Below are 23008 nucleotides of genomic sequence, written 5' to 3'. Positions count from 1 at the left end.
AAGCATCACATTGCTAGAAGAAAATATGCCAGGGCCTGGACCACTTCTAGCTCAGGGATTGTGGTTGTCTCCTGGTGACCTAAATTTAAAAATAGGTCCAGATCAGAGTTCCCGACACTGAGCACTCATCCACTCTGAATCGTGGGAGGAGAGGCCTGGTTGTAGGTAAAGCTAACCTCTTTGAGGAACCACAGAGCCCAAGGCTGGAAACCTCCAGTCCTCTGACACTGATTCTCCCTGGGGACCCTTGTCGCCTGTCTCACTGAGCACTCTTCCATCTGTAGATGTCTCGGCTGCTCTACAAGGGAGTCCCCTTTCAGATGTGGGGCTCGGCATGGTCACTCCTGCTGGATGTCTACAATGTGGAAACCAAGGACCTAAGGAAATACCAGGTACAGCCTTTCCATGCTCATCCAGAGCAGGACAAACAGGCCAGGTGGTGTCAGGAGCCCAGGCCTCCAGCTGGAGGGAACTTCAACCGTGCAGTGGGAGCAGGGTCCCATCGCACATCCTAGGCACAGATGGTGACATAGGCACCACAGGTAAGCCGGGCTTGGCACCCCCTTCCCCCCAGTTTCAGAAAGAAGCCAAACAAGGAGCTTTCTGCAGAATAAATCTACTTTCCTTCCAGAAGCACTGCTGATTATTTAGTGGTTGCAGTTTGTGGCAGTGAATCTTTTCTCTTTTCTGAGGTTGTGTGTGCTGATTTTTCCTCTTGGCCCTGCCGTACAGACCATAAAGGAGAACAGCAAGAGGTCCCCAGCAAACCCCACAGATGGCCCTGGACATAAGCCACATTCTGAGAAACATGCCATGGTCTGGGAGGGCTAAGGCATCAAGGAAGGCCATGGGGCTGGCGGATCCCAGGGCAGGTGGGGCAATCCATAGCCATGGGGGCTTCCCATGGGAATTGGGAGGTCCCAAGGCAGAGGGAGGGCTTCTACAGCAGGAGTCACAGAGCCACCAAGGGCTCTCCTGGCCCAGGGAGCAGTCAACACCATGGACTAAATACCTGCTGGGCTCAGGCTCTGGGCCAGGCTGGGGTATGTAAGGCCGGGAGGCAGCTCAGAGTGGGGGCAGAGAGAGAATTGTGCTCAGAAGGCACCTGTTTCTGGATGTAATGTGGTCCTGAGGTTCTGGCTGGCAAGTGCTTTCAGGGTATCATATGTGTTACAGAGCTGCTTCCACTCCCTGCAGGAATCCCAGTGAATATATTGCTGCCACCTTGGAGGTCAGTGCCCTCATGGTGTGACAGCACCAGCAGATCTTCCTGAGCATGGACTTCCTCTACTACCTCACTCCTGGGGGCGAGGCTTCGGCAGGGCCTATGACTTGGAGCACAACTTTTGACACTATCATCCTGGAGCAGCACTGCACCCACTAGCCAGGCTGTTGATGACTTCCTCAAGGCCAAGGCCACGTTCAAGGCTTCGTACTTCATTGATGCATTTGTGCTGAGCAAGGCGTGCTTCTCTGGGAACTTAAGTCAGGAGGTAGAATGGAGCCTGAGATCAAGTGTCTTATCAAGGAACTTCAACTTGGTCTTGAGGGCTCTGGGGAGCCGTGGAAGGTCTGGATAAAGGAGGGACAGTCAGACACGTTGTAGAGATGACTGTAGAAGGCTGCCTTGAAGGAGTAAACAAGAGCCAGGAGACCAGGAGGGAGCCTATGGGGCAAGTCTGGAGATGGCAAGGGAGGGATCCTGCTTAGGTGAAAGGTCTTCAGGAACTGCCTCAGGTTACATTCAGGTACCCTCAGAGCTTGTGTGTTCGGAGGTCTTGTTTCCAGGATGAAAATGTGAAGAAGTTGTCAGACGAGGACATATAAATGGAGGCTGGCATCTTCATGAGTGTCGGTGGTGGTCTCGGTGTGGGACTACTGTGGGAACAGGGGTCTCTCCATCCAGGGACATGGTGGATGGACCCTATATCACTGCATTCCGCCCTTTTCCTCCAATTCTCCCCAGGGCCTCAGTGTGTGGGCGCTGTCCATCCTCTGGTGCTGAAGCAGCCGAGAGACCCAAACCTGCCTGGCTGCCTCTTAGGATATGACAGCACAGCCAGTGACCTCTACTGGGCCTTGTACAACCTCACAAGACACCCAGACACCGGGAGTGCTGCCAGCATGTGGTGCAAGAGCCCCGAGGGCCCACAATCCGGAAGACATTGAGTGGTGGGTGCAGGGCCTCATGGCCCCCTGATTGGCTCTCCTCCAGTTAGTGATGATAGAAAACATTTTTGTCAATTCTGCCATTATTGCCTAGCAGGAAAAGGAGCAGAGCCCAGAAGCACGATCTGGTACCCAGCCTACCTAACAAGGGAGAATTTTTAGGCTCTGTGGACAGAAAGATCTGGGAGTCCATAACTATCACCCATGAACTTGCTGAGACATTAGTAAACAGGCATTTGGTGTCCAGACCACTCCTCTTCCCCCTTGATTTTCTGCCTAAATTTGCATTTTGTCCCCAAGACCTTCCTTCATCCCCTTAATTTTTCTCTTCCCCTGATTCCCACCTTATCATCTACTCCATGGATTCACCAGGATCTAAGCGGGTTGCAGTCATGTATGCACGTGTGTGTATGTGTGTATGCACTGCGTTGGCGCTGCAGTGTGGGGTGGGTGTGTGTGTGTGTGTGTGTTGGAGTCACTGTGTCTGCACACCAGGTGGCACTCCTGCTCATTGCTGGGGGTGCTGTCAGGGCCCCTTGTCTCAACCCCAGGTCTGACCCTTGCAGTGCAGCCAGGCCATTCTGGAGGAATCATGCCCTTGGAAGGAGCCCTGAGGAGTGACTGATGGGTATCAGTGGTAAGTACCCCAGCTCCCTTGATCTGGGCGGGGTGGCTCTAAGGCACATGTTCTATGCTTTCTCTCAGAAGTACCCAGCAGGGCTAAGTCCTGGCTGCCACAGCAGAAACTTTCTTGATAAAGGTCCCTGTCACTGCGGCATTCCTTTCCTGTCTCAGCTCCCCCACTCTGCTGATGTCTCCTGGGATCAGCACCCTGAGGAAGAACTGACCATAGAATTACTGTCCGACACTCATCTTCACAAAAATTTTTTGTATTTTAATCTTTGCCTCAGCGTCTACTTCCAGGAAACTCAAAGTAAGATACGTTTTTCTGTTGGCATCTCCGATGCCCATAGACCTGTCATTATGCTGTTTTTACCAAAAAGGAACGTGAGAATCAGAGAGGGAAAGTCACTTGCCCAAAGTCACACAGCTGAACAGTGATGGAGTTCAACTTTGACCGTGGGCTGTCTGGCCCCAAGGTGAATGCTTGCTCCACCTTGTTTTGTGGGTCTCCTCCCGTGATTTGGGATGAGAAACACCCTTTCCTCCCACTGGGATTGTTTCTGTGGGCCCCACACCGAGATTTCCCCTGGTTGGGCAACGGGCAGGTGGGGGTGGCGGGAGCAACTCTGTAGAGCCAGCCACGCCAAACGAGTCCCATTCGGGAAAGGTCATGCCAAGTGCCATGGGTCCTCTGGAACTTCCTGAAGCTTTCCTCCCCTGTCGCCAAACAAGTCATCCGATCTTCTGGAATCTCTACTAAGATGCTGGCAGCCTGGCCAGCTTGTCTGGTGCTGGACATGCCTTCAGGGGCTGGTTATGCTTCCTGACCTGTGTTGCGGGCAGTATAAGCAGCTCCTGCGTCTGGCTTCACTGTTGGGCCAGATTTCATCCCCGCCGTGGCTCTGCAGTGCACCTGCTTCCTCCTTGGGCCCTGCACAGAATTGCCCCATGTTTCTGTTTGTGAACCACTGAGGAAGGAAGCATAAAGAACGCACAGGTCAGGCCGTTTCATTGCCCACCTGCTGCTAGGACTTTACTTCTGGAATGGCTTCAGGGGCAGGTTCTTCTTTATACCCCCTCTCCACATCTCTCAGGTTTCTGCTCAAAAGTCACCTCTTGGAGGGATCTCTGCCTGTCACTGTGTTTGGAACAGCTCCCTCACTTTCTTTCTAGCTCATCTCACTCAGCTAATGTCTTGCATTATCACCACCATCTGACCTGGTCTTACGACCTGTTAGCTTCCTTCATCAGACATGGGCACCAGGATGGCAGGGGCCTCATCTGTCCTGTTCCTCCCGTGACCTGGGTCCTAGCACTGTGTCTGGTACAGTACAGATGCTCAAGGGCAGTTGACTTTGAAGAACTGTCTACCTGGGAAATGTTACTGTTAGCCTAAGCTGCACCATTTTGTAAACCCCCAGTCATTTTGCAGACCCTGGTCAGAGTGAAACATTCCACGGGAACGCGCGCCATGACTGCAGAAACATCCTTACCACATTTTGCCAGGCAGATGTGACTGCAGGAACATCCTTGCCATATCCTGCTGTGCAGCAAGCTGAACCACCCAGACCGCTCCCTCCAGTCCCATAATTACCCCAGCCTGTGAGCAGCAGTGGTTGCTGGCACTAAGCCGGTTTCCTTCCCTGCAGGGTTTGCTAGCAATAAAGGTGTTGCTGTTGAAGCCACCGTCTCTGTCTTTCTTTAACCCTTGCCTTGTGTTCAAAACCTAACAATAACTCCACCTCTCCATTTAATCAAGGAGGATATGGAAGTCAAGGGGAGCAAGTGACTTCCCCAGAGTTACAGAGCCAGTGAGTCACAGAGCCTGAACTTGAACTCAGTTCAACTGAATTCAGAACTCGTTTCTTCCTGACAGTCCAGGAAAGGAAAGGCGGAAGTGCAGCCAGTGGATAGCCCACGTGCTTGTTCTAGAGACCCCAGGCGGGCTCCTGGGGATTGTGTCTTCATGGCACAAAGGAACTGCTCACCTTCGTTGCATCAGAGAAGCGTCCCCACTGTCCCAAATCATTATTTTCAAAGTTTTGTTTTAATAATTAAATTGATCACAGCTCATTGTTGAAAACAAAGCACAGGGGCATGTAGAAGCCGTGTGTGGGTTTTTCTTTTTCCCAGTGACTATGTAAACGAGTGGTGTGTAATAGAACACAAATATGCTCATACTTTTTATATAGAGATGAGGCCATGCCACCCATATTCCTTTGCCACTATCCTTCCATTTTGTTTTCGTGGGAGGACCACTCTTCTATGTCTAACTTGTGATTTGGGAAGGGCTAACCCATCCTGGGCAATCAGCTCAGCAGGGTAATTAATTCAAGAATGGACATGTGATACAAGTTGGGTTCATGGACGTTATCCCTGCACCTTTGATGAAACTGCAGGGAGTGAGGTGCTTTCTTTTTATTGGATTAAATACTTGCAAGGAAATAAGTGATATGAACTTTATGGCGCCATTTTTGCTGCTCTCTCAAAATAGCATGCCTGAAAAGCAGAACTGACACAGAAAATGAAGAGACAGAATGAGCCTTCATTGATATTAGTTGAACCCTGATCCCACTGAGCCAGAAGCCATCTACTCGTGGACATTTTTAATTATGAGAGCCGAATAATTCCATGTTCTGCTGGATCAAGTTAGGTTAAGTGGGTCAGGGACTCACTTGAAGTCAAGAGAGTCCTGAATAATACCACTTTCTCTTATGCTTAGGTCCCGCCTGGCAGAGCTTTAGAGCTGTGGAAAGGGTAAAGTGAACCCAGACAGTGCTGAGCTAGCCAGTCTCCTGGCTCAGTGTGCAAAGGAACCCTGGAATTATTACCACTTTGGTCCAACAAGTAACTTTACCTGCTGCTTACCATATAGCCATAAAGATACTGCTTCCTTGAGCCCTTAGGCATCATACCTCTTTTTCAAAATGATTTTTAACTAAGAAAACGTTTTGTAGAGATGGTGTCTCGCTAGGTTTCCCGGGCTTGTCTTGAACTCCTGTACTAAAGTGCTGAGATTATAGACATGAGCCAATGTGATTGGCCAGCACTATACTTCTATTACTGGCCAATGATTTCTTTGTTCTATAGTTTCTAGAGTGTGCTTGAGCATGTGTGTCTGTGTGTGAGTTCGCGCGTGTATGTTGTATGTGTGTGTGTGTGCAAGTTTTTACTTTTATCTTGCAGGATTTTGCAAGCATCAAGTGGGATTCTGTAGGCGCAGCACTCAGCCCAGTGCCCGGCACATACGGTGAGCTCTCTCTGTGTTCTCCCTTTTTCTCCTCCTAATTCAGAGAACAACTTAGGGATCTGTGATGTGTTCCAATTTTCAATGCCCTGAATAACTAATGGGGAGTTGGAGTATTGTTGCCATAAATTTTTAATTATGGCAATTAGTTTTAATCAAGTAATTTAATTTTAATTAAACTAGTTTTAATTAATTTTATCTGTTTAGCATGAGATATCTCAAAGTCACTGAATAAATTTATGTCCCATGTTCATACACATAAGTATGTTTCTTGAGAGCTGACAGGCTTAGTGTTTGCTTTGTTCCCTGATGCTGCAGTAGAGGCCAATGTGTTCTGATTTCTTGAGCGTTGGCTGCCGGCTCTCCAAGTGTCACAGTAGGTGAGGCATCCATGGGGGTGACAGCCAAAAATGAGTGTGGCCAGTCAGCATCTGCAAGCCCATTGTGTCTGTTCTCTTTATTTTTATTTTTTTATTTTTTTTATTTTTTTTATTTATTTTTTTTTTTGAGATGGAGTTTCGCCCTTGTTACCCAGGCTGGAGTGCAATGGCGCAATCTCGGCTCACCGCAACCTCCGCCTCCTGGGCTCAGGCAATTCTCCTGCCTCAGCCTCCTGAGTAGCTGGGATTACAGGCACGAGCCACCATGCCCAGCTAATTTTTTGCACTTTTAGTAGAGATGGGGTTTCACCATGTTGACCAGGATGGTCTCGATCTCTCGACCTCGTGATGCACCCGCCTCGGCCTCCCAAAGTGCTGGGATTACAGGCTTGAGCCACCGCGCCCGGCAATGTTCTCTTTATTTTTATGTTTTATTCATGTTTTAAGTTTATCATTTAATCTGTTATAAACTTCTCTCCTAACATGTTTTTTAATTCTACTAGGGGTTAGTTTCATGAAACAAGTCCAGAAATAGTCCAGGGCAGCCATGGATACCCAACATGCCGTTGGGGAGTGAGAAATCTTGTCTATGGAAGGTTTTGTTATTGGGACCATCATCCCAATGGTCGTCAAGTTGCTAAACCCAACTCAGAGCATTTCATCCTATTTCCAGAGAGAAGCAAGCAGAGAGAGCAAAAGGAACTTGATTAAGAGAAAAGTGTAACAATAACTCTCCCCTTTCTACACAGATTTTTAGAAATCCAAACCAGTGGATTCTGCATTTCACATTGGCCAGGACTGTAATCTCTGCTCACCACAGTTATGAGAAAAACTGGACAACTTATTTAAAAACATAAATTAGGGCCAGGCATGGTGGCTCATGCCTGTAATTCTAGCAGTTTGGGAGGCCAAGGTGGGAGGATCACCTGAGCCCAGGAATTTGAAACCAGTCCAGACAACATAGTGAGACCTAGTCTCTACAAAAACAAAGCAAAACAAACGCTGGGTGTGGTGGTGCACACCTGTTCTACCTGCAGTCCTACCTACTCAGGAGTCTGAGCTGGGAGATCACATGAGCTCAGGACTTCAAGGCTGAAGTGAGCTATGATCATGCCACTGCACTACAGCCTGGTAGACAAAGGGAGACCATTTTTAACATATATATATAAATTAAATAATAAAATGAGAATAGATAAAGACATTTAAAACGTGCTCCTTGTGAAAACTGAATCTATGTTCCCTTAGCAAAGAAGATGAAAATAATGGATATAGCAGAGAAATGGACAGAATTGGCCACATTAGGCCAAAATGAAAGATGTAACAGGTACCCCAAATTAATAAAACCACATACTCTGACCATAATGCAGTCAAATAGTGACCGATTAAAACAAACTGACACAAAAGGTATCATGGAGCACATGAATTCTAAATCTAAATGGAAGGGAGCTCAAAGAGGCCTTCACATTGAAAATGAAAGCATGTGCATGTAAGTGAATTATAAAAATCCGACTTCATATCAACATTAAGGTAGCAGAGCTGAAAGAGCACAGAGATAGATATCAGTCATAGCATTTTTTTTTAAGAATGAAAAAACTACAAAATTATCCATTTGGGTTCTAACTGAAGGATAATGGCAACAATTGTTAACATTTACAGTGCTTCAGTCCTACTATGTGCTCGTTCATGCCCAGTAAGTGACAAGCTGGAACTGAAAGCTTTCTTATATTTATTCCAATTCTAGTCTACCTCAAGGTGTGGAATCGTGTAACAGGAGGGGTGTTTAAAGAGGTCTTTTCGACATTTTTTACTTCCATAAGCAGTCTGCACTGCGAAATCTTGTTTGCATTATGAGTCTTAGGTAATACCGAAGTCTTTTTTTTTTTAATATTCCTTTTATAGTTCTCTCCAGTGTGAGAACAATTATCTACTCAAGAATAATGAAGATGAAAGGCTTTCCATAGAGTTTACCTTCACAGGGGTTCTTTTCACACTTCTGTAAGATATGAGAGTTCTTTTCACACTTCTGTAAGAATGAAGATGAAAGGCTTTCCATAGAGTTTACCTTCACAGGGTTTCTTTCACACTTCTGTAAGATATGAGATGTTCCTGTGAATGGTAACTCATTGAGCTCCCTTCTAGTATGTCCTCCTCACATGTTCAGTATGGCGAAAAAAATTAATGATGATTTTCCCACCTTTCATTCACAGGGCTTCTTACTATTGTAAACCTTAAGATGGCTTTTAGTTCTGATGACTTTGCAAAGTCTTTTCCACAACTGTCACATTTATAGGGTTTCTTTCCAGTGTGACTCCTTATATGTGCATGTTTTGAGGCTTGCTGAAAGCTTTCCCACATTCCTTATAGTCATAGGGCTTCTGGGCAATGTTCTTCCTTTTTTTTTTTTTTTTTTTTAGAAGTGTCATGTTTACTTTTTATTGAGGAGCACAGACTGAGACAAAATCATCTTCCAGTTAGGTGAGGTTTTGAGGGCTCATACTAAAGAGAAGACAGGAAAATGCCAGTAATGGTGAAGGTCTTAATAAAAGGGCAGGACCTGCAGATAGTGAGAGATCAGGGGAGGCCCTGGGCTTCTTTCCTCATTTCCTTTCCGAATGTCCCAAATGTGCCATGCATCACCTGAGACAAGGCACGAAGCATCGAGCTCTCTGTTTATCTCAATTCAATGACAAGTAGAACTTTCTATTTTTGAGATGCGGTCTCGTTCTGCCCCTGGGCTGGAACACAGTGGGGGCAGTCATGGCTCATTGCAGCCTCCAACTCTGTCTCAAACAATGCTCCTACCTCCATATCCTGAGTGGCTGGGACAGGCATGCACCACCACACCTGGCTCATTTTTAAAAAGCTTTTCATAGAGACAGGGCCTTGCTGCATTGCCCAGTCTGGAGTGCAGAGATACTATCATAGCTCACTGCAGGCTCCAACTCTTGGTCTCAAGCGATCCTCCTGCCTCAGCCTCCTGAGTGGCTGAGACTGCAGGCATAACCACCACCATATCTAGCCAATTTCTTAAACTTTTTGTGGAGACAGTCTTGTTTTGTTGCCTAGGCTGGTCTCAGACTCCTGGCCTCAAGTGATCCTCCTACCGTGGCCTCCCAAAGTGCTGGGATTATAAGTGTCAGCTGCTGTGCCTGGCCAACAACCAGAACTTTCCATGGACCTTGTGCTTTTGGACCTTGGGTATTTTCTGCAGGTCAAGCCATCGCAACCACTCTGAGAACCTACCCAGGGTTACTCAGCTGTGACTTCAGGTCACTCATAAGCCCACTGGGTAGCTCCACCCGTGGACAGCTGGATTCATTCGTGTCTGTTCTCTGATGTCATGGATAACCTGACAGAAGGGAAAGGAAACAGGGACCCTCCACTTCCCTGGGCAAGTCGGGAAAGGGCGAGTCGAGGCGAGGGCGGGATTCCTTCTGGCCAGCAGCAGAGCACACGGAGCCGCGCATACTCCTTCAGCTGGGAGACCTCATACCGCTTCGCGGCCAGCATCTTGGTTCCCTCTACGTCGTTAACGCCTGTTGAGCTTCTCATTCTGGGAGTGGGCTCCGTCATCTGCTGACCCCACAGGCAGCAGCATGACGTTCTTGCCTGTGGCCTCCTGGAAGGTCAAGGTCACGGGAATACTGCCGCCTTCCCTGGCCAAGTCTGGCTCAACACCAAAAACTGTTTTCAGGGCTCTTCTCCCAGCCATGAAATGAGGGTGACTGAAGTCGGAGACCCACGGCTTCCCACCGTGGCCCATGGACACCTTGAACTTGTTGGGGCCGTGGAGTTCAGCAAACTTCTGAGTTAGGTAGCTTGTGTTCTACTCGCTGACGACTTCGGGAGTCATGTTCAGCAAGAGCCTGATGGAGAACTTGCCGACCACCTTCCTGGGAATGACAGTCTTGGCCCCCAAACCAGAGAAGGCGCCTTCAGTGCCATAGAGGGAGAGAGACGGGTACCGCCATCGGTGCATGAGGATGTCTTTCTTGCAGCGGTGCAGGAGGGTGCACCCCACATCCCTGGCGAACTCCTCCACGTCAAAGGCAATGTCGTCGTACAGCTTGTGCTCCTCTTCCGTCACAGCGGCCACAGCCTCGTTAATGCCGGGGACCAGGATGTTCCCCCTCTTGTCCGCTAAAGAGCCCATCAGCAAAACGAGATCAGTCGCGGTCTCACGCACCGAGGCCCCGCACGCCGCGGCCCGCAGGTCTCTGCTGCAGCATTTCACCTCGATGAAGAGGCAGCAGATGCCCCTGAGGCCGTAGGTGATGCAGGGCTGCCGCTTCCCCAGCCAGCGGTTGTCGGCGAGGCAGACACAGTCCACGGCCTTAAAGAAGCGTCTTTCTGGGCGAAGCGCAGCTCGTTCAGGCCCTCAGAGCCTGGCCGCTCCGTGCCTTCGGGGCAGAACCGGCCGTTGGCAGGAGTCTCCCGGTCTGTGTTCTGACCCGCTTCCAGGGCATCCATCCAGCCGCCGCGGGGCCCTCGCCGTGCAGCTGGCCGTCCCGCTCCACCGGGGCGAAGGGCTGGCTGTCCCCGCCGCCCTCCAGGGCCGCAGGCTGCGCGTCCCGGCGCCCGTCAATGCGCACCGTCTTCTTCCGTGGGTCGGAGCCCGGACTGCCGAGCAGAACGGGAGGGAGCGGATCTCGAGCCGTCGCGGAGCTGCTGTATGGTATGTTTCTGCCATGGTGCTTGGAACAAAAGTTCAGGGTGTGAGTCTCCACAAACTGTTCTGTTCGTCATGGTGACAGCTGCACATTGACCCTGCCTCCTATCTTCCATCTTCCTCCTCCCTCTAAACAATCTCCCTTCTATGTGGAATATAGCAAAATTGAACTCACTGAAATAGAGAGTAGGATGGTGCTTACCCTGAGATGGTATGCTTAGGAAGATATTGGTCATAATATACAAAATTTCAGTTAGACAGGAGGAATGAAAAAAAAGAAGACTGAAATCAGCCATAGATCCAACATTTTTCTCTGCTCAAAGAATCTCCAGAAATTCAGACTTAATAACTCCTTTCCTGAATGTCTTTCCAAGGCCTCAAGTGGCCTTGATGCTCCATAGACAGTGTCTTACATAGAAGAATACTTCTGGGGCTGGGAGCCAGCTCGTCTTCCCTGGAATCTCTACTGTAGGTTCTGTTTAGAAGACGAGGTCTCATTTCTAGAAGCTCTGAGTCTTTAGCAATCACGAAAAGTTCACAGACTTAAAACATGGACTGCATTCAGGGGAATGAGAAGAAGCAGAGATGGAGACGCCAGGTCAGTGTGGCCAGAGCATCATGGGGGAAAATGTGCTGAAGGACACAGGGAAAAATGCAAGTGGGTGATAGAGCGAACAACACACAGAGAAAGGACAGTGCCCGGATAACCTCCTAACTCAAGAGAAAAGACTGAACTCAAGGGAAGTGGAGTGAAAAGGCTGGATACTGAGGGGTGTCAGGCAGTCAAAATCATTTGAAGTCAATGAAAACCATACCTCTCTAGATGTGATTTTGGTTTGTTGATAAGAGGAACTATATTTGTCATAGTGTTTAGAGTATTTGATATTTCGGAGGAAATTTCCTATTTGTGGCTAGATATGTTATCCCCTCTGAAAAACATTTTGTTCATGAATTCTACTTAATTCAAGTTTTCGAGCTTTGTAATGACTTGAGAAGGTAGATCTAGTATACAGGATTTTTTTTTTTTTGAGATGGGGTGTCACTCTGTTGCTCAGGCTAGACAGCAGTGGCATAGTCATGGCTCACAGCAGCCTTGACCTCCCCAGGCTGAGGTGATCCTCCCACCTCAGCCTCCAAAGTAGCTAGGACTACAGGTGTATACCAACATGCCCAGATAATTTTTTTTTTTTTACTTTAGGTGTATACTATATCCAGCATTTCTCCCCATGTTATCCCTCCCCACCCTTCCAACCCCTGCTGTCCCTCCCCTACCCCCACCAAATTGCCCCTAGTGTGAGATGCTCCCCTCCCCGTGTCCATGTGTTCTCACTGTTCAACATCCACCTATGAATGAGAACATGCGGTGTTTGGTTTTCTGTTCTCGTGTCAGTTTGCTGAGAAGGATGGCTTCCAGATTCATCCAAGTCCCTACAAAGGACATGAACTCATCATTTTATAGCTGTGTACTATTCCATGGGTGTATATGTACCACATTTTCTTTGTCCAGTCTATCATTGATGGGTATTTGGGTTGGTTCCAGGTCTTTGCTATTGTACACAAGACTGCAATGAACATATGTGTGCACGTGTCTTTATAGTAGAACAATTTATAGTTTTTTGGGTATACACCCAGTAATGGGATTGCTGGGTCAAATGGAATTTCTATTTCTAGGTCCTTGAGGAATCGCCACACTGTCTTCCACAATGGTTGAACTAATTTACACTCCCACCAACAGTGCAAAAGTGTTCCTATTTCTCCACATCCTCTCCAACATCTGCTGTCTCCAGATTTTTTAATGATCTCCATTCTAACTGGCATGAGATGGTATCTCAATGTGGTGTCGGGCTAATTTTTATTATTAAGAATGCCCTCCATTGAAACTCCCTTGTTGGTTTTTTAAAAATAGAATTGTCAGAAAACACAGGAAGGTAATGGCATGTGACAAGTCTTTGAGAAACTGGGAGGGCTGGTCCCCTGAGATCTTAAGGGATGGAGCAGAGACGGACAGATTAGGTACAGAGGAGGCCACAGACATGACCTGGAACTTGTCGGCATGTTGTCTCTGGTGAGCCCTCTTCTACGGCTCATGGAGGGTTAAGGAGCGCCTGGGCTGTTGCCATTTCTCAGTCAAACCAGCTCCCATCATCATGGTTTTCTCCCTTGCTGTTTCTGGTTGTTGAACCCCAAATATATGATGCACTGAAAGGGTTCAAATAATTTTAAAAATTAAATGATTTTTTAAACCCTGTTTTAAAGCCAAGATATTAGCTACATGTGACCACCTTTCCGTTAGGATGTTTGTGCATTTTTTAAAACCAGTTTTGGAAAGCTTTGTGGATATGATGGATATTAACATTTTATGTGTCAAAGGCATTGAGGTTTCTTTCTCCAGTCTATTTCACCCTTCAACTTTGTTTTTTAAATTTATTTGCCAGAAAAAAATGTACAGATGTTTTAGGTTGTCAAAGAGGTATGTTTGAAAAAACCTGGGAATTTCTATCCTGGTTTCTATCTTGGCTTGCCGTGTCCCAAGTTAGTTTAAAAATATATTCTTCTGCTGGGAGCGGTGGCTCACATCTGTAATCTCAGCACTTTGGGAGGCCAAGGCAGGCAGATCACAAGGTCAGGAGTTTGAGACCAGCCTAACCAACATGGTGAAATCCCATCTCTATTAAAAATACAAAAATTAGCTGGGTGTGGTGGCACGTGCCTGTAATCCCAGTTGCACAGGAGGCTGAGGCAGGAGAATCACTTGAACCCAGGAGGTGGAGGTGGCAGTGAGCCGAGATCACATCACTGCACACTCCAACCTGGGCAACAGAGTGAAACTCCATCTCAAAAAATATATATACACATATATATATATATATATATATATATATATATATATGTATATATATTCTTATAAATTCTCATTCAAGATACATATTGGTTTTTGTTTAATGTTTAATACATTTTATCCATTTATTTGGAGTCCAACATTCTCCACTTCTGGGAAAATAACCAGTTGTGCCAGGACCGTTTACTAAATAAACTTTCTGCAGTTTCGTAGCTTTGTTAATTTCTCGATGGATAGTTTCTTTTTTCTCTTAACATGTGTGATTATTGCTATTCATTTTTTGTCATATGTTGCAAATATTTTCTCCTTGCCTATCAATTATCTTTTAACTTTGTGGTGTGTTTTTACTTTGATGTAGTTACATCTGTCTTTCCCATATATGCTTTGCTTTGTGTATTTTGGTCCCATAGAAGAGTATAAATATGCCGATCTGTATCTTTTGTAACAGCTTTATACTTTCTTTCCTTTTCCTCTTTTTTGAGACAGAGTCTTGCTCTTATTGCCCAGGCTGGAGTGCAATGGCGCAATCTCAGCTCATCACAACCTCCGCCTCCCGGGTTCAAGTGATTCTCCTGCCTCAGCCTCTGAGTAGCTAGAATTATAGGCGCCCACTACCATGCTTGGCTGATTTTTTATATTTTTAGTAGAGATGGGGTTTCACTATGTTGGTCAGGCTAATCTTGAACTCCTGACCTCAGGCAATCCACCCGCCTCTGCCTCCCAAAGTGCTGGGATTACAGGCGTGAGCCACTGCACCCGGCCAGCTTTATACTCTCAATGCTTTCTTCTATAATCCATCTGGAATCTACTTTAGGGTCAAGCCTTCTTTATTTTTCCAAATGATTAACTAATTATCCTCATACCAGTCATTCTTTCCCACTGATTTGAAAAAGCTTGACTTCTTTTTTTTTTTGAGACAGAGTCTCACTCTGTCACCAGGCTGGAGTGCAGTGGCACAATCTAAGCTCACTGCATCCTTTTCCCTCCTGATTCAAGTGATTCTCCTGCCTCAGCCTCCCGAGTAGCTGAGACTACAGGCACACGCCACCACGTCCAGCTTATTTTTGTATTTTAATAGAGAGCATGTTTCACCATGTTGGCCAGCATGGCCTCGATCTCTTGACCTCGTGATCTGTCTGCCTTGGCCTCCCAAAGTGCTAGGATTACAGGAGTGAGCCACCGTGTCCGGCCATCTTGTCATCTTTTAAAAATGCACCTATTGACATGGCCTTATTCCTTTTCGTCTTTTGATGTGTTAATGGGTCCACCTCTCAGTTGCTGGAGCCCATCTGCCTGAAGTGCAACTGGAGCCACCTCCTCCAGGAATGGTCCCAGGCTCCCAGTGGGGCCGTAGCTGCAGAGTGTACTCTTCAGGAATCCTAGGAAACGGAGTGAACAATTGGATTTCTCCTGAGACTGATGCCACCATTTAAACTGGAAAGGCAGGGAGCGAATGGGAAACCGAGGGGAAGGCATTCTCAGATCACTCCAGCAGAGCCCAGCAGACGGGCTTTGTGGACCCCGCCTGTGGAAGGGTCACCAAGGCGTCATTCTACCAATGCCCTCAAACTGCTGATGAGTAGCCTCTGAGAATGAAACAGGAGTCCCAGCCCCTCCCCTAGTTCCCTGTTCTTGGCTTTGACATGCAGGGACCCACAACTTTAAGAAGAACACACATGAAGGGCAAATCAGTCTTTCCCTGAGCATCTACCATGTGCACTGAATGAATGAGGCCACGATTGAAGGTGCTGCCTCTCATCTCTGCTTCCAGCAAGACCGTCTCCTTCTGAGTGTGTAATCTTGAGACTACATGTGGCAAACTCACTCAATGGAGTATTCAAAAGATATTTCAAAGTGAGGATTTCCGTTTGGATCTATGGGCTGTAAGTGTTAGATGAAGTGACTAGGAAAGCATTAAGAGGTCATTGATTAGAATCAGAATTCTTCTCAGAACAAAGAAAATCTTTGTTCCTTTTTGGGAAGGTGAAAAAAATTTTGATTTTGTAATAAGATTTTGCTGCTTCTGCTAAAGCTTCCAAGCCATGCTGGACTGAGCAACGCTGTGGCCTACAGAATGACAGCCAAGATGCAATGTGTCTGTGGGTTGCATGCCCCACCCGGCCCAAGCTAAAGTGGGGAAGGTCAGCCTTGCTTCCTCCAGGGCCTTGCCTGGGCCCATCCCCACAATGCCTTCCTCTAACCTAATGAATTACTGTCATGGATTTTCCTGTTCTGACTCATTCTTGAATTACTAGGTGAAGACTGACTTCGTCCTGATGCATCTTTGTTTTAAATACTTCTGGATTTGATTTGTCAATCATTCAGGAATGTCTTTCTTAGCTTCCAAGTCCACAGATATTCAGAGCAGTTCTTCCTAAAACAAAATGAGATTGCAGATGCATAAGCCATCGCCTCCCCAATCTTAACACAATTTGGACAAGTGACAAGTCATTTAACCAGTGTACACCAGTGAGTCCCAAGAATAGATTGAAACATTTCCCCAGAAACTAAAAATGCAAGGTGAAGAGGCTGAAAAAAGTAGTTAATTTCTAAATATTGACTCTATTTAGTTTCTGGCTTTGACAAGAAGTGACCCCATTTTCCATTCAAACTGTGATTGGTCATCCAAGTTATAGACTCCTAAGATAAGCTGAATCAAAAATTTCAGAATTTAATTGCCATGAGATTTCTGATTCAAGTTTATCCAAAATCAGACACAAATACTCTTCTAAGACATTAAGCCATTAAGCTGGAGATTTGTATGTGTGTGAGGAAGGAAATTAATCACTATGGGATAAGACACTAGGTTCAAATTTCAAGTCAACCAAGACAAATTCTTAACTAATCTGTGTACTCTTTGCCCCCAAGCCTACAGCTGCCAGTTATGTGAGTTGACAATTATAACCATATTTGCTGCTGTTTCTGACAGAAGACAAGCCAAAGTCGCTCTTTCCACATGTGGGTTTTTATTTCTAGCCCTTCACATGGGCCACAGAATTGCCTGTGGCTTCCAAATCTTCATAAGCAGTTTGTTGTTGCTCTCCTGTATGTTATTAGGTGGATTTGCCCTTTGATTCTCATCGCTACCATCTCTGTTTAATCACTCCTTTAGGGTATTTAGACAAGAGAGTGTGTGGGGTCAAACCCGCTAGCTGCATGCCTGGGTTTTCTGCATGCAGGTCAGATATTCCTGTACATCCTCTGGGGACCCCAGAATGAGGGGGACTCGCTGGTGAATTGCCTCGGGCTGTATGTCCAGTACTGGCTGGGTCCCTGTGGTCGCCAAGCCTCCTGCCTGCTCAATGATGTAAGCCACAGGATTGCATTCATACAGGAGCCGGAGCTGTGGAGGAATAGAGGCAGGTGAGAAAACTCTGCAAGTGGCCAATGTCCTGAGCCGTGCCCCTGAAGCTGGGGGAGGAGTTTGCACGGCCGAGCTTCCATCTGGCTAGTGTTAAGTTGCACCGTGCACCTCACAAGAGTGGGCCTGAGCTTGAGAACCTACAGCAGGCCAGACGCATCAGATGGCGCTCATCCAGAAGCCTTGGGGGTCCCTCTGGCCAGATGGCTGAGCCATGGATCTACCCATCTTGTCCCTGTGCTTATGAGAGACCTGCCTCTTAACTTGGAGATAGGAGACCTAGGCACCTATTTCTTGGTTCCAACAATGAGGTAAACTGAGGCTGCAGGCCTGGGTAGAAGCCTTTATATGTGAGACCTCAAGGCTGGTAAGGAGTCAAGCTTGGATGGGTCAGTAAGGTCACCTTGAGCATGCCACAGTGGCTGGGACTGCGTGGAGGAACGCCACATCTTAAGCTTTGACGTCGCTAGTTTGTTGGGGTTTCAATGGTCTTGTCTTTTGCCCCTTAGACTAAGGAGCAGAAATCCCAACATTTGTACTCCCATAGTGCTGTATGTCCCCTCTGGTACCACTCATCACACTGAGGCCTCTTTAATGCCTGGCTTCCTCCTTAGCCTGCTGTCTGTCCTAGTTGATCACTGTACTACCTCAATTCTCAGCAGTGCCTGACACAAAGAAAGTGTGTTGGCTGATGCCTTTAATCTCAGCATTTTGGGAGGCTGAGGCAGGAGGATCGCTCGAGTCCAGGAATTTGAGACCAGCCTGGGCAACACAGTCAGACTCCATCTCTAAAAGAAATTTAAAAATTAACCAGGTATGGTAGTGTATGCCTATGATCCCAGCTATTCACAGGCATATGAATGGGAGGAAGCTGAACGGGAGAATCAACTGGGCCCGGGAGTACAAGGCTGCCATGAGCTGTGATCACACTACTGCCCTCCGGTCTGCAGGACAGAGCAGGACTTTGTCTCAAAAACAAAGTGTCCAAGCGGGGCTACTGTGCTTCCTGCGTGAGAGTTCCCAGAAATCAGCCCGAATCCTGCTTGCCAGTCTCTGCAAAAGACCCAGGGCTGAGCCTGTTCAGAGGAAGGCAGGCCTTCTCTAACCCTCCTGCAGGCACATGACAACTGGCAGGAGGCTCCCTGTGTCCAGTGAGTCTGCGGTGAATTGAAATGAATGGGGTTGGGTTGAATGGACCTTTCAGGTCTATTTCTATGATGTTGTCATGACCCGCAGGCCTGATACACGGCACACACACATCACATTAGAACAGGGCGTGGTTCTGGCTGGAGGCACTGCCTCTGGGGGTGACCCAGTATCATCTTCTCCTTTCTCCCCATTGGTACAACCTGTGTAACTTCCCAAAAAGTTCATTTTCTATTATCAGCTTACTAAATGGTTGACCCAGCTGTGTGCAGCCTTTCCTCACCATTCTTTCCTTCCAGTACATTTTGGTGATATCTTTAAACTACTTTGAGAAACAGTCCTATATTATGGTAATTTTTTTCTATTTTTCTATTCTATAAGTATATATTATTATATTATATTATATCATATTTTTTTCTATTATATATATTAAGGAGAGGAACACAATATCTTTGGTCTAGGCTGGAGATCCAGGCATTCAGAAGAAAGTAGGTGAAGACTCCTAGAGGTATTTCCTGCCATTTTGGTCAGACAGTGTAACGTGCCCTCACCGAGACCTCTGGCTCTTGAAGTAGTGGGTGCCCAGGAGGGTGTACAAAAGCTGTGGTACATGCAGGCTGTATGCGGGTGGTTCATTCTGTCCTTCGTCACCCACAGGAGGGACCCTGGAAGCCAGGCTGTCCAGGACAGTCTAACCAGGGAGACCCTCATCGCGGCAGCTTGTAGCGCTCAGCATTTTTCTCCCCCTTTATGGGAAGGGGGATTTGGAGCATCAGACAATAAAGTCTCAGATTGTGATCAATTACCCTGTTGATTCAAATACTTTAACCAAAAAAGCTCAGCATTGGTACATACGTGCTTGTCTCGGAGCCAAGTTATTTTTGCCATGACCTCAGATGCCCCATTGTAGGAAATTTAACACCAAATGGGCAGGACTTCAAGGAATCTTGGCCTGCAGGCCATGTGACCTAAATTCTCTCTGCAATGAAATCTACACAGCTATACAGATGAAGGCACACACAGGCTGGGAGTGTGCACATGCACACGCAGACACACACACACAGGTGTTGTCACAGAGACCACGACAGCAGACACGGAGATCAGGAACTAGCAGAATTCGCCGTACAGGTGGTAGTTACGTGCAGCGAACACAGGTCTATCTACGGAGCAACACGTGCTTACAGGACATGCGCGTGTGATCCCATGTGGGCATTTCTGACTCACTTACGACCATTTGAATGATCAGTGATCATCCGTCTTCATGTTCTCCCCAAGGGTAACTGTGTACGTGACCAGAGTGGTTCTGTCTAAGAATTTCCACGTCTCCCACTCGTCTCACTTAGTACGATAATCCTCCATAGCAGCTTGCTTTCCTTCAGCACCTCTGCTGCAGGCTCACCGGTGTTCTGAGTTCAGTGGGTGAATACACCGGGGCTAAGCACGCACATGAAGAGAAACGCCTGATACACCAGCCTATGAACATCTTCTCTCTGGCTAGATCTCTTAGCATGGCTTTGAATCTAAGCATTCCGACAATTCAAATCTCAAGGCGACTCTGCGTGACGGAAAAATGTGTGGCTGGTTGTTGGTATGTCAGAGAAAATAGAGGCCTTTATTTGATTTCACCACCACTTACCTATGAGTTCTGCGATTGGCTAAGATTCAGATGCATTTTTATGGGAGATTCTACTTAAGATAGCTGGATCATAAGGTTCTCGATTGATAATACAAGTATTTTCAGTTTTGCATCAAGTTGCAATCAGACCTTCCAAGAACTACCTTTCCAGATATATTTGCTGAGTTCTGAGCAGAAGTTCTTATTCTGGGGACTGGAAATTCTCTAGGGGATACATGAGTGGACTCACAGTATCAGCGAACCCCCTCAACATGTAATGTGTATGTCATGTGTATGTTTACCTGCATTTGTTCTTGGAAGTATGTTGATAAGTTTTATTAGGTGCCCCGTGGGGGTTCTTGATCACAAATCAGCTGGTGCTGAAGCTAAAAGTCAGGTATACCCTGTGAAAGTCAGACACACAGCCGGCTCATGGTGAATGGTGGGTGTGGGGCCAGAGGGCAGAAGACCAGTGAGAATCACCAGTCACATAACGTCAGCCTGTCAGCCTTCTCCTTCTCGAAACGTCCCATGGCCTGAAGACTCAAGGGAAATAGAGCTCATTTTTCCTCCCCTACCCATCTCCATACAGACATGCTACAGAGCAGTGCAGTAGCCAAACAGCAGGCCTGAGACGAGGGAGTGCCCCCTCCTCCCTGACCAGATGCACAGCCAGTGGACAAGGGAGAATTACCTTGCCCTTAGGGCTCTTCTGGTTGGCTGGGTACATGAAGATTCCTCCATAGACCAGGGTGCGGTGCACGTCGGCCACCATGGAGCCCACATACCTGGCCCCATAGGGAGCACTGCCATCCTAGAAGACAGAAAGAGAAGAGATAAGATCCAGTGGCTCTCAGGATTAGCCAGCACCTGCCTGCGGTCAGAAGTCCAGTTGATGTGACCTCTGCATTCCTGATCCCCTATCCTCTGCCCACTAGTGCAGGAATTGAAAAGATGATGTAATTGTGCATTTCATTCATTATGAGCTCCTCAAGCCTCGTCATGTTACTGGACTTACTAAATGTAGGACTGCTTAAAGTACGAGAGAATATCCTGCAGCAATCTTAAAAGAGCAGCTAAACAAACACAAAGAAAGGAAAAGGAAGTCGCCCATCCACATGCAGTGCCACCTATGGGCTCAAAATAAAGGGATGGAAGCCTAGCATACAGAAAACAGAAAACAGCTGGGGCTGCAATCCTAATTTCAGACAAAACAGACTTTAAACCAACAAAGTTCAAAAAAGACAAGGACATTACATCATGGTAAAGGGCTCAATTCAACAAGAAGACTAACTATCCTAAATAATATCCACCCAACACAGGGGCACCCAGATTCATAAAGCAAGCCTCAGAAACCTTCAAAAAGACCTTGACTCCCACACAATAATAGTGGGAGACCTCAACAATCACTGAAGCAGAAAATTAACAAAGATATTCAAGACCTCAAATCAACACTAGACCAAATGGATCTGTCAGACATCTATAAAACTCTCCACCCTAAACCAGCAAAATATACAATCTTTTCATCACCATACAGCACATACACTAAAATTGAACACAGAAGCGGACGTAAAACATTCCTCAGCAAATGCAAAAGGACGGAACTCATACCAACGACTCTCAAACCACAGCTCAATAAAAATAGAAGATTAAGAAAATCACTCAAACCATACAATTACATAAAAATTAAACAACTTGCTCCTGAATGACTTTTGGGTAAATAATGAAATTAAGGCAGAAATCAAGAGATTTTTTTTGAAACTAATGAGAACAAAGATAAAATAACCAAATTTCTAGGACACAGGTAAGGCAGTGTTAAGATGGAAATTTATAGCACTAAATGCCCATATCAACAAGTTAAAAAGATCTCAAATTAACAACCTAACAGTACAACAAAAAGAACTAGAGAAGTAAGAGCAAACCAGCCCCAAAGCTAGCAAAAGACAGGAAATAATCGAAATCAGAGCTGAACTGAAGGAGATTGAGACACACACACACACACACACACACACACACACACACAATTCATTGCTGCCTACATGGCTCATGGCTCCCAGCACTTTGGGAGGCTAAGGAAGGTGGATCGCCTGAGGTCAGGAGTTCAAGACCAGCCTGGCCAACATGGTGAAACCCCATCTCTACTAAAAAGAAAAAGAAAATAGCTAGGTATGATGGCAGATACCTATAATTCCAGCTACTTGGATGCTGAGGCAGGAGAATCACTTGAACCTGAGAGATAGAGGTTGCAGTGAGCCAAAATCATGCCATTGCACTCCAGTCTAGGTGACACAGCAAGACTCCAACTCAAAAAAAAAAAAAAAAAATTCAAAATATCACTGAATCTAGGAGTTTGTTTTTTGAAAAAAATAAAAACTAATAAGATAGACTGGTCACTAGACTAATAAAGAAGAATAGAGGGAAGATCCAAATAAATTCAACTAGAAATAACAAAGGGAATATTACCACTGACCCTGCACAAATACAAACCATCAGAGACTACTGTGAACACCTCTCTGTACGTGAACTAGAAAATCTAGAGGAAATGGATAAATTCCTGGAAACATACATTCACCTAATGTTGTATTGGACTGAGCATAAAAAGTCAACACCAAGACAAAAGTATGTCAAATTGCAGGGTCATTTATTGCCAGCGACCACGGAGGACTCATGTCTCTCCAACCTGTGGCTCCGAGTTCAGGGGGAGAGGGGTTTTTAAGCTGAAAAACCACATCCTGGTTTCAGGGTGAAGGGATGCAGGGCAAGCAATTTTTCAGCATTTATTGATAAGCAGAAGCAAGCACTTTTCATAGAAGCCAAGGTCAGCAGTTATTGCAAAGAGAATGGGGAAGCCATTACAACTTATTTTAAGAACAGCTTTGTCTTTTACAAAATGGCATTTCTCAGGTTCTAACTGTTAGGCTAGCCGTGTTACACTAAGACAGCCAGGAAGAAACTGAA

General features: G+C 46.5%; 1 protein-coding gene, 1 long non-coding RNA gene and 1 pseudogene across 4 annotated transcripts in view; 1 reads left to right on the top strand and 2 right to left on the bottom strand.

Moving 5' to 3' along the window:
- The first annotated feature begins 525 nt into the window (after positions 1-525).
- On the top strand, positions 526-4474 carry LOC141583805 (uncharacterized). Of its 3 annotated transcripts, none has more exons than XR_012516707.1 (3): positions 526-2172; positions 2736-2806; positions 2965-4474. It is a non-coding gene; the product is annotated as an uncharacterized LOC141583805 (long non-coding RNA). The 3 variants fall into 3 exon arrangements; XR_012516708.1 differs by having other exon boundaries at positions 2736-4117; positions 4215-4474; XR_012516706.1 differs by having other exon boundaries at positions 2736-4474.
- A 5218-nt stretch (positions 4475-9692) lies between these two features.
- Positions 9693-11325, bottom strand: LOC101047627 (cytosolic non-specific dipeptidase pseudogene; annotated as a pseudogene).
- Positions 11326-16874: 5549 nt separating this feature from the next.
- Positions 16875-23008, bottom strand: part of FBP2 (fructose-bisphosphatase 2) — a 38615-nt gene continuing 32481 nt past the window's right edge. The window contains exons 6-7 of the mRNA XM_003938168.4: positions 20745-20864; positions 16875-17271 (exon numbers count right to left, since the gene is read on the bottom strand). Coding sequence (XP_003938217.1) covers positions 17077-17271; positions 20745-20864 — 315 coding nt within the window. The 3' untranslated portion in view covers positions 16875-17076. The remainder of the gene's footprint in view (positions 17272-20744; positions 20865-23008) is intronic.

This window comes from Saimiri boliviensis, chromosome 2 (assembly GCF_048565385.1).
Source record: "Saimiri boliviensis isolate mSaiBol1 chromosome 2, mSaiBol1.pri, whole genome shotgun sequence".
Lineage (NCBI taxonomy): Eukaryota > Metazoa > Chordata > Mammalia > Primates > Cebidae > Saimiri > Saimiri boliviensis.
This window is presented reverse-complemented; position numbering and strand designations above follow the sequence as displayed.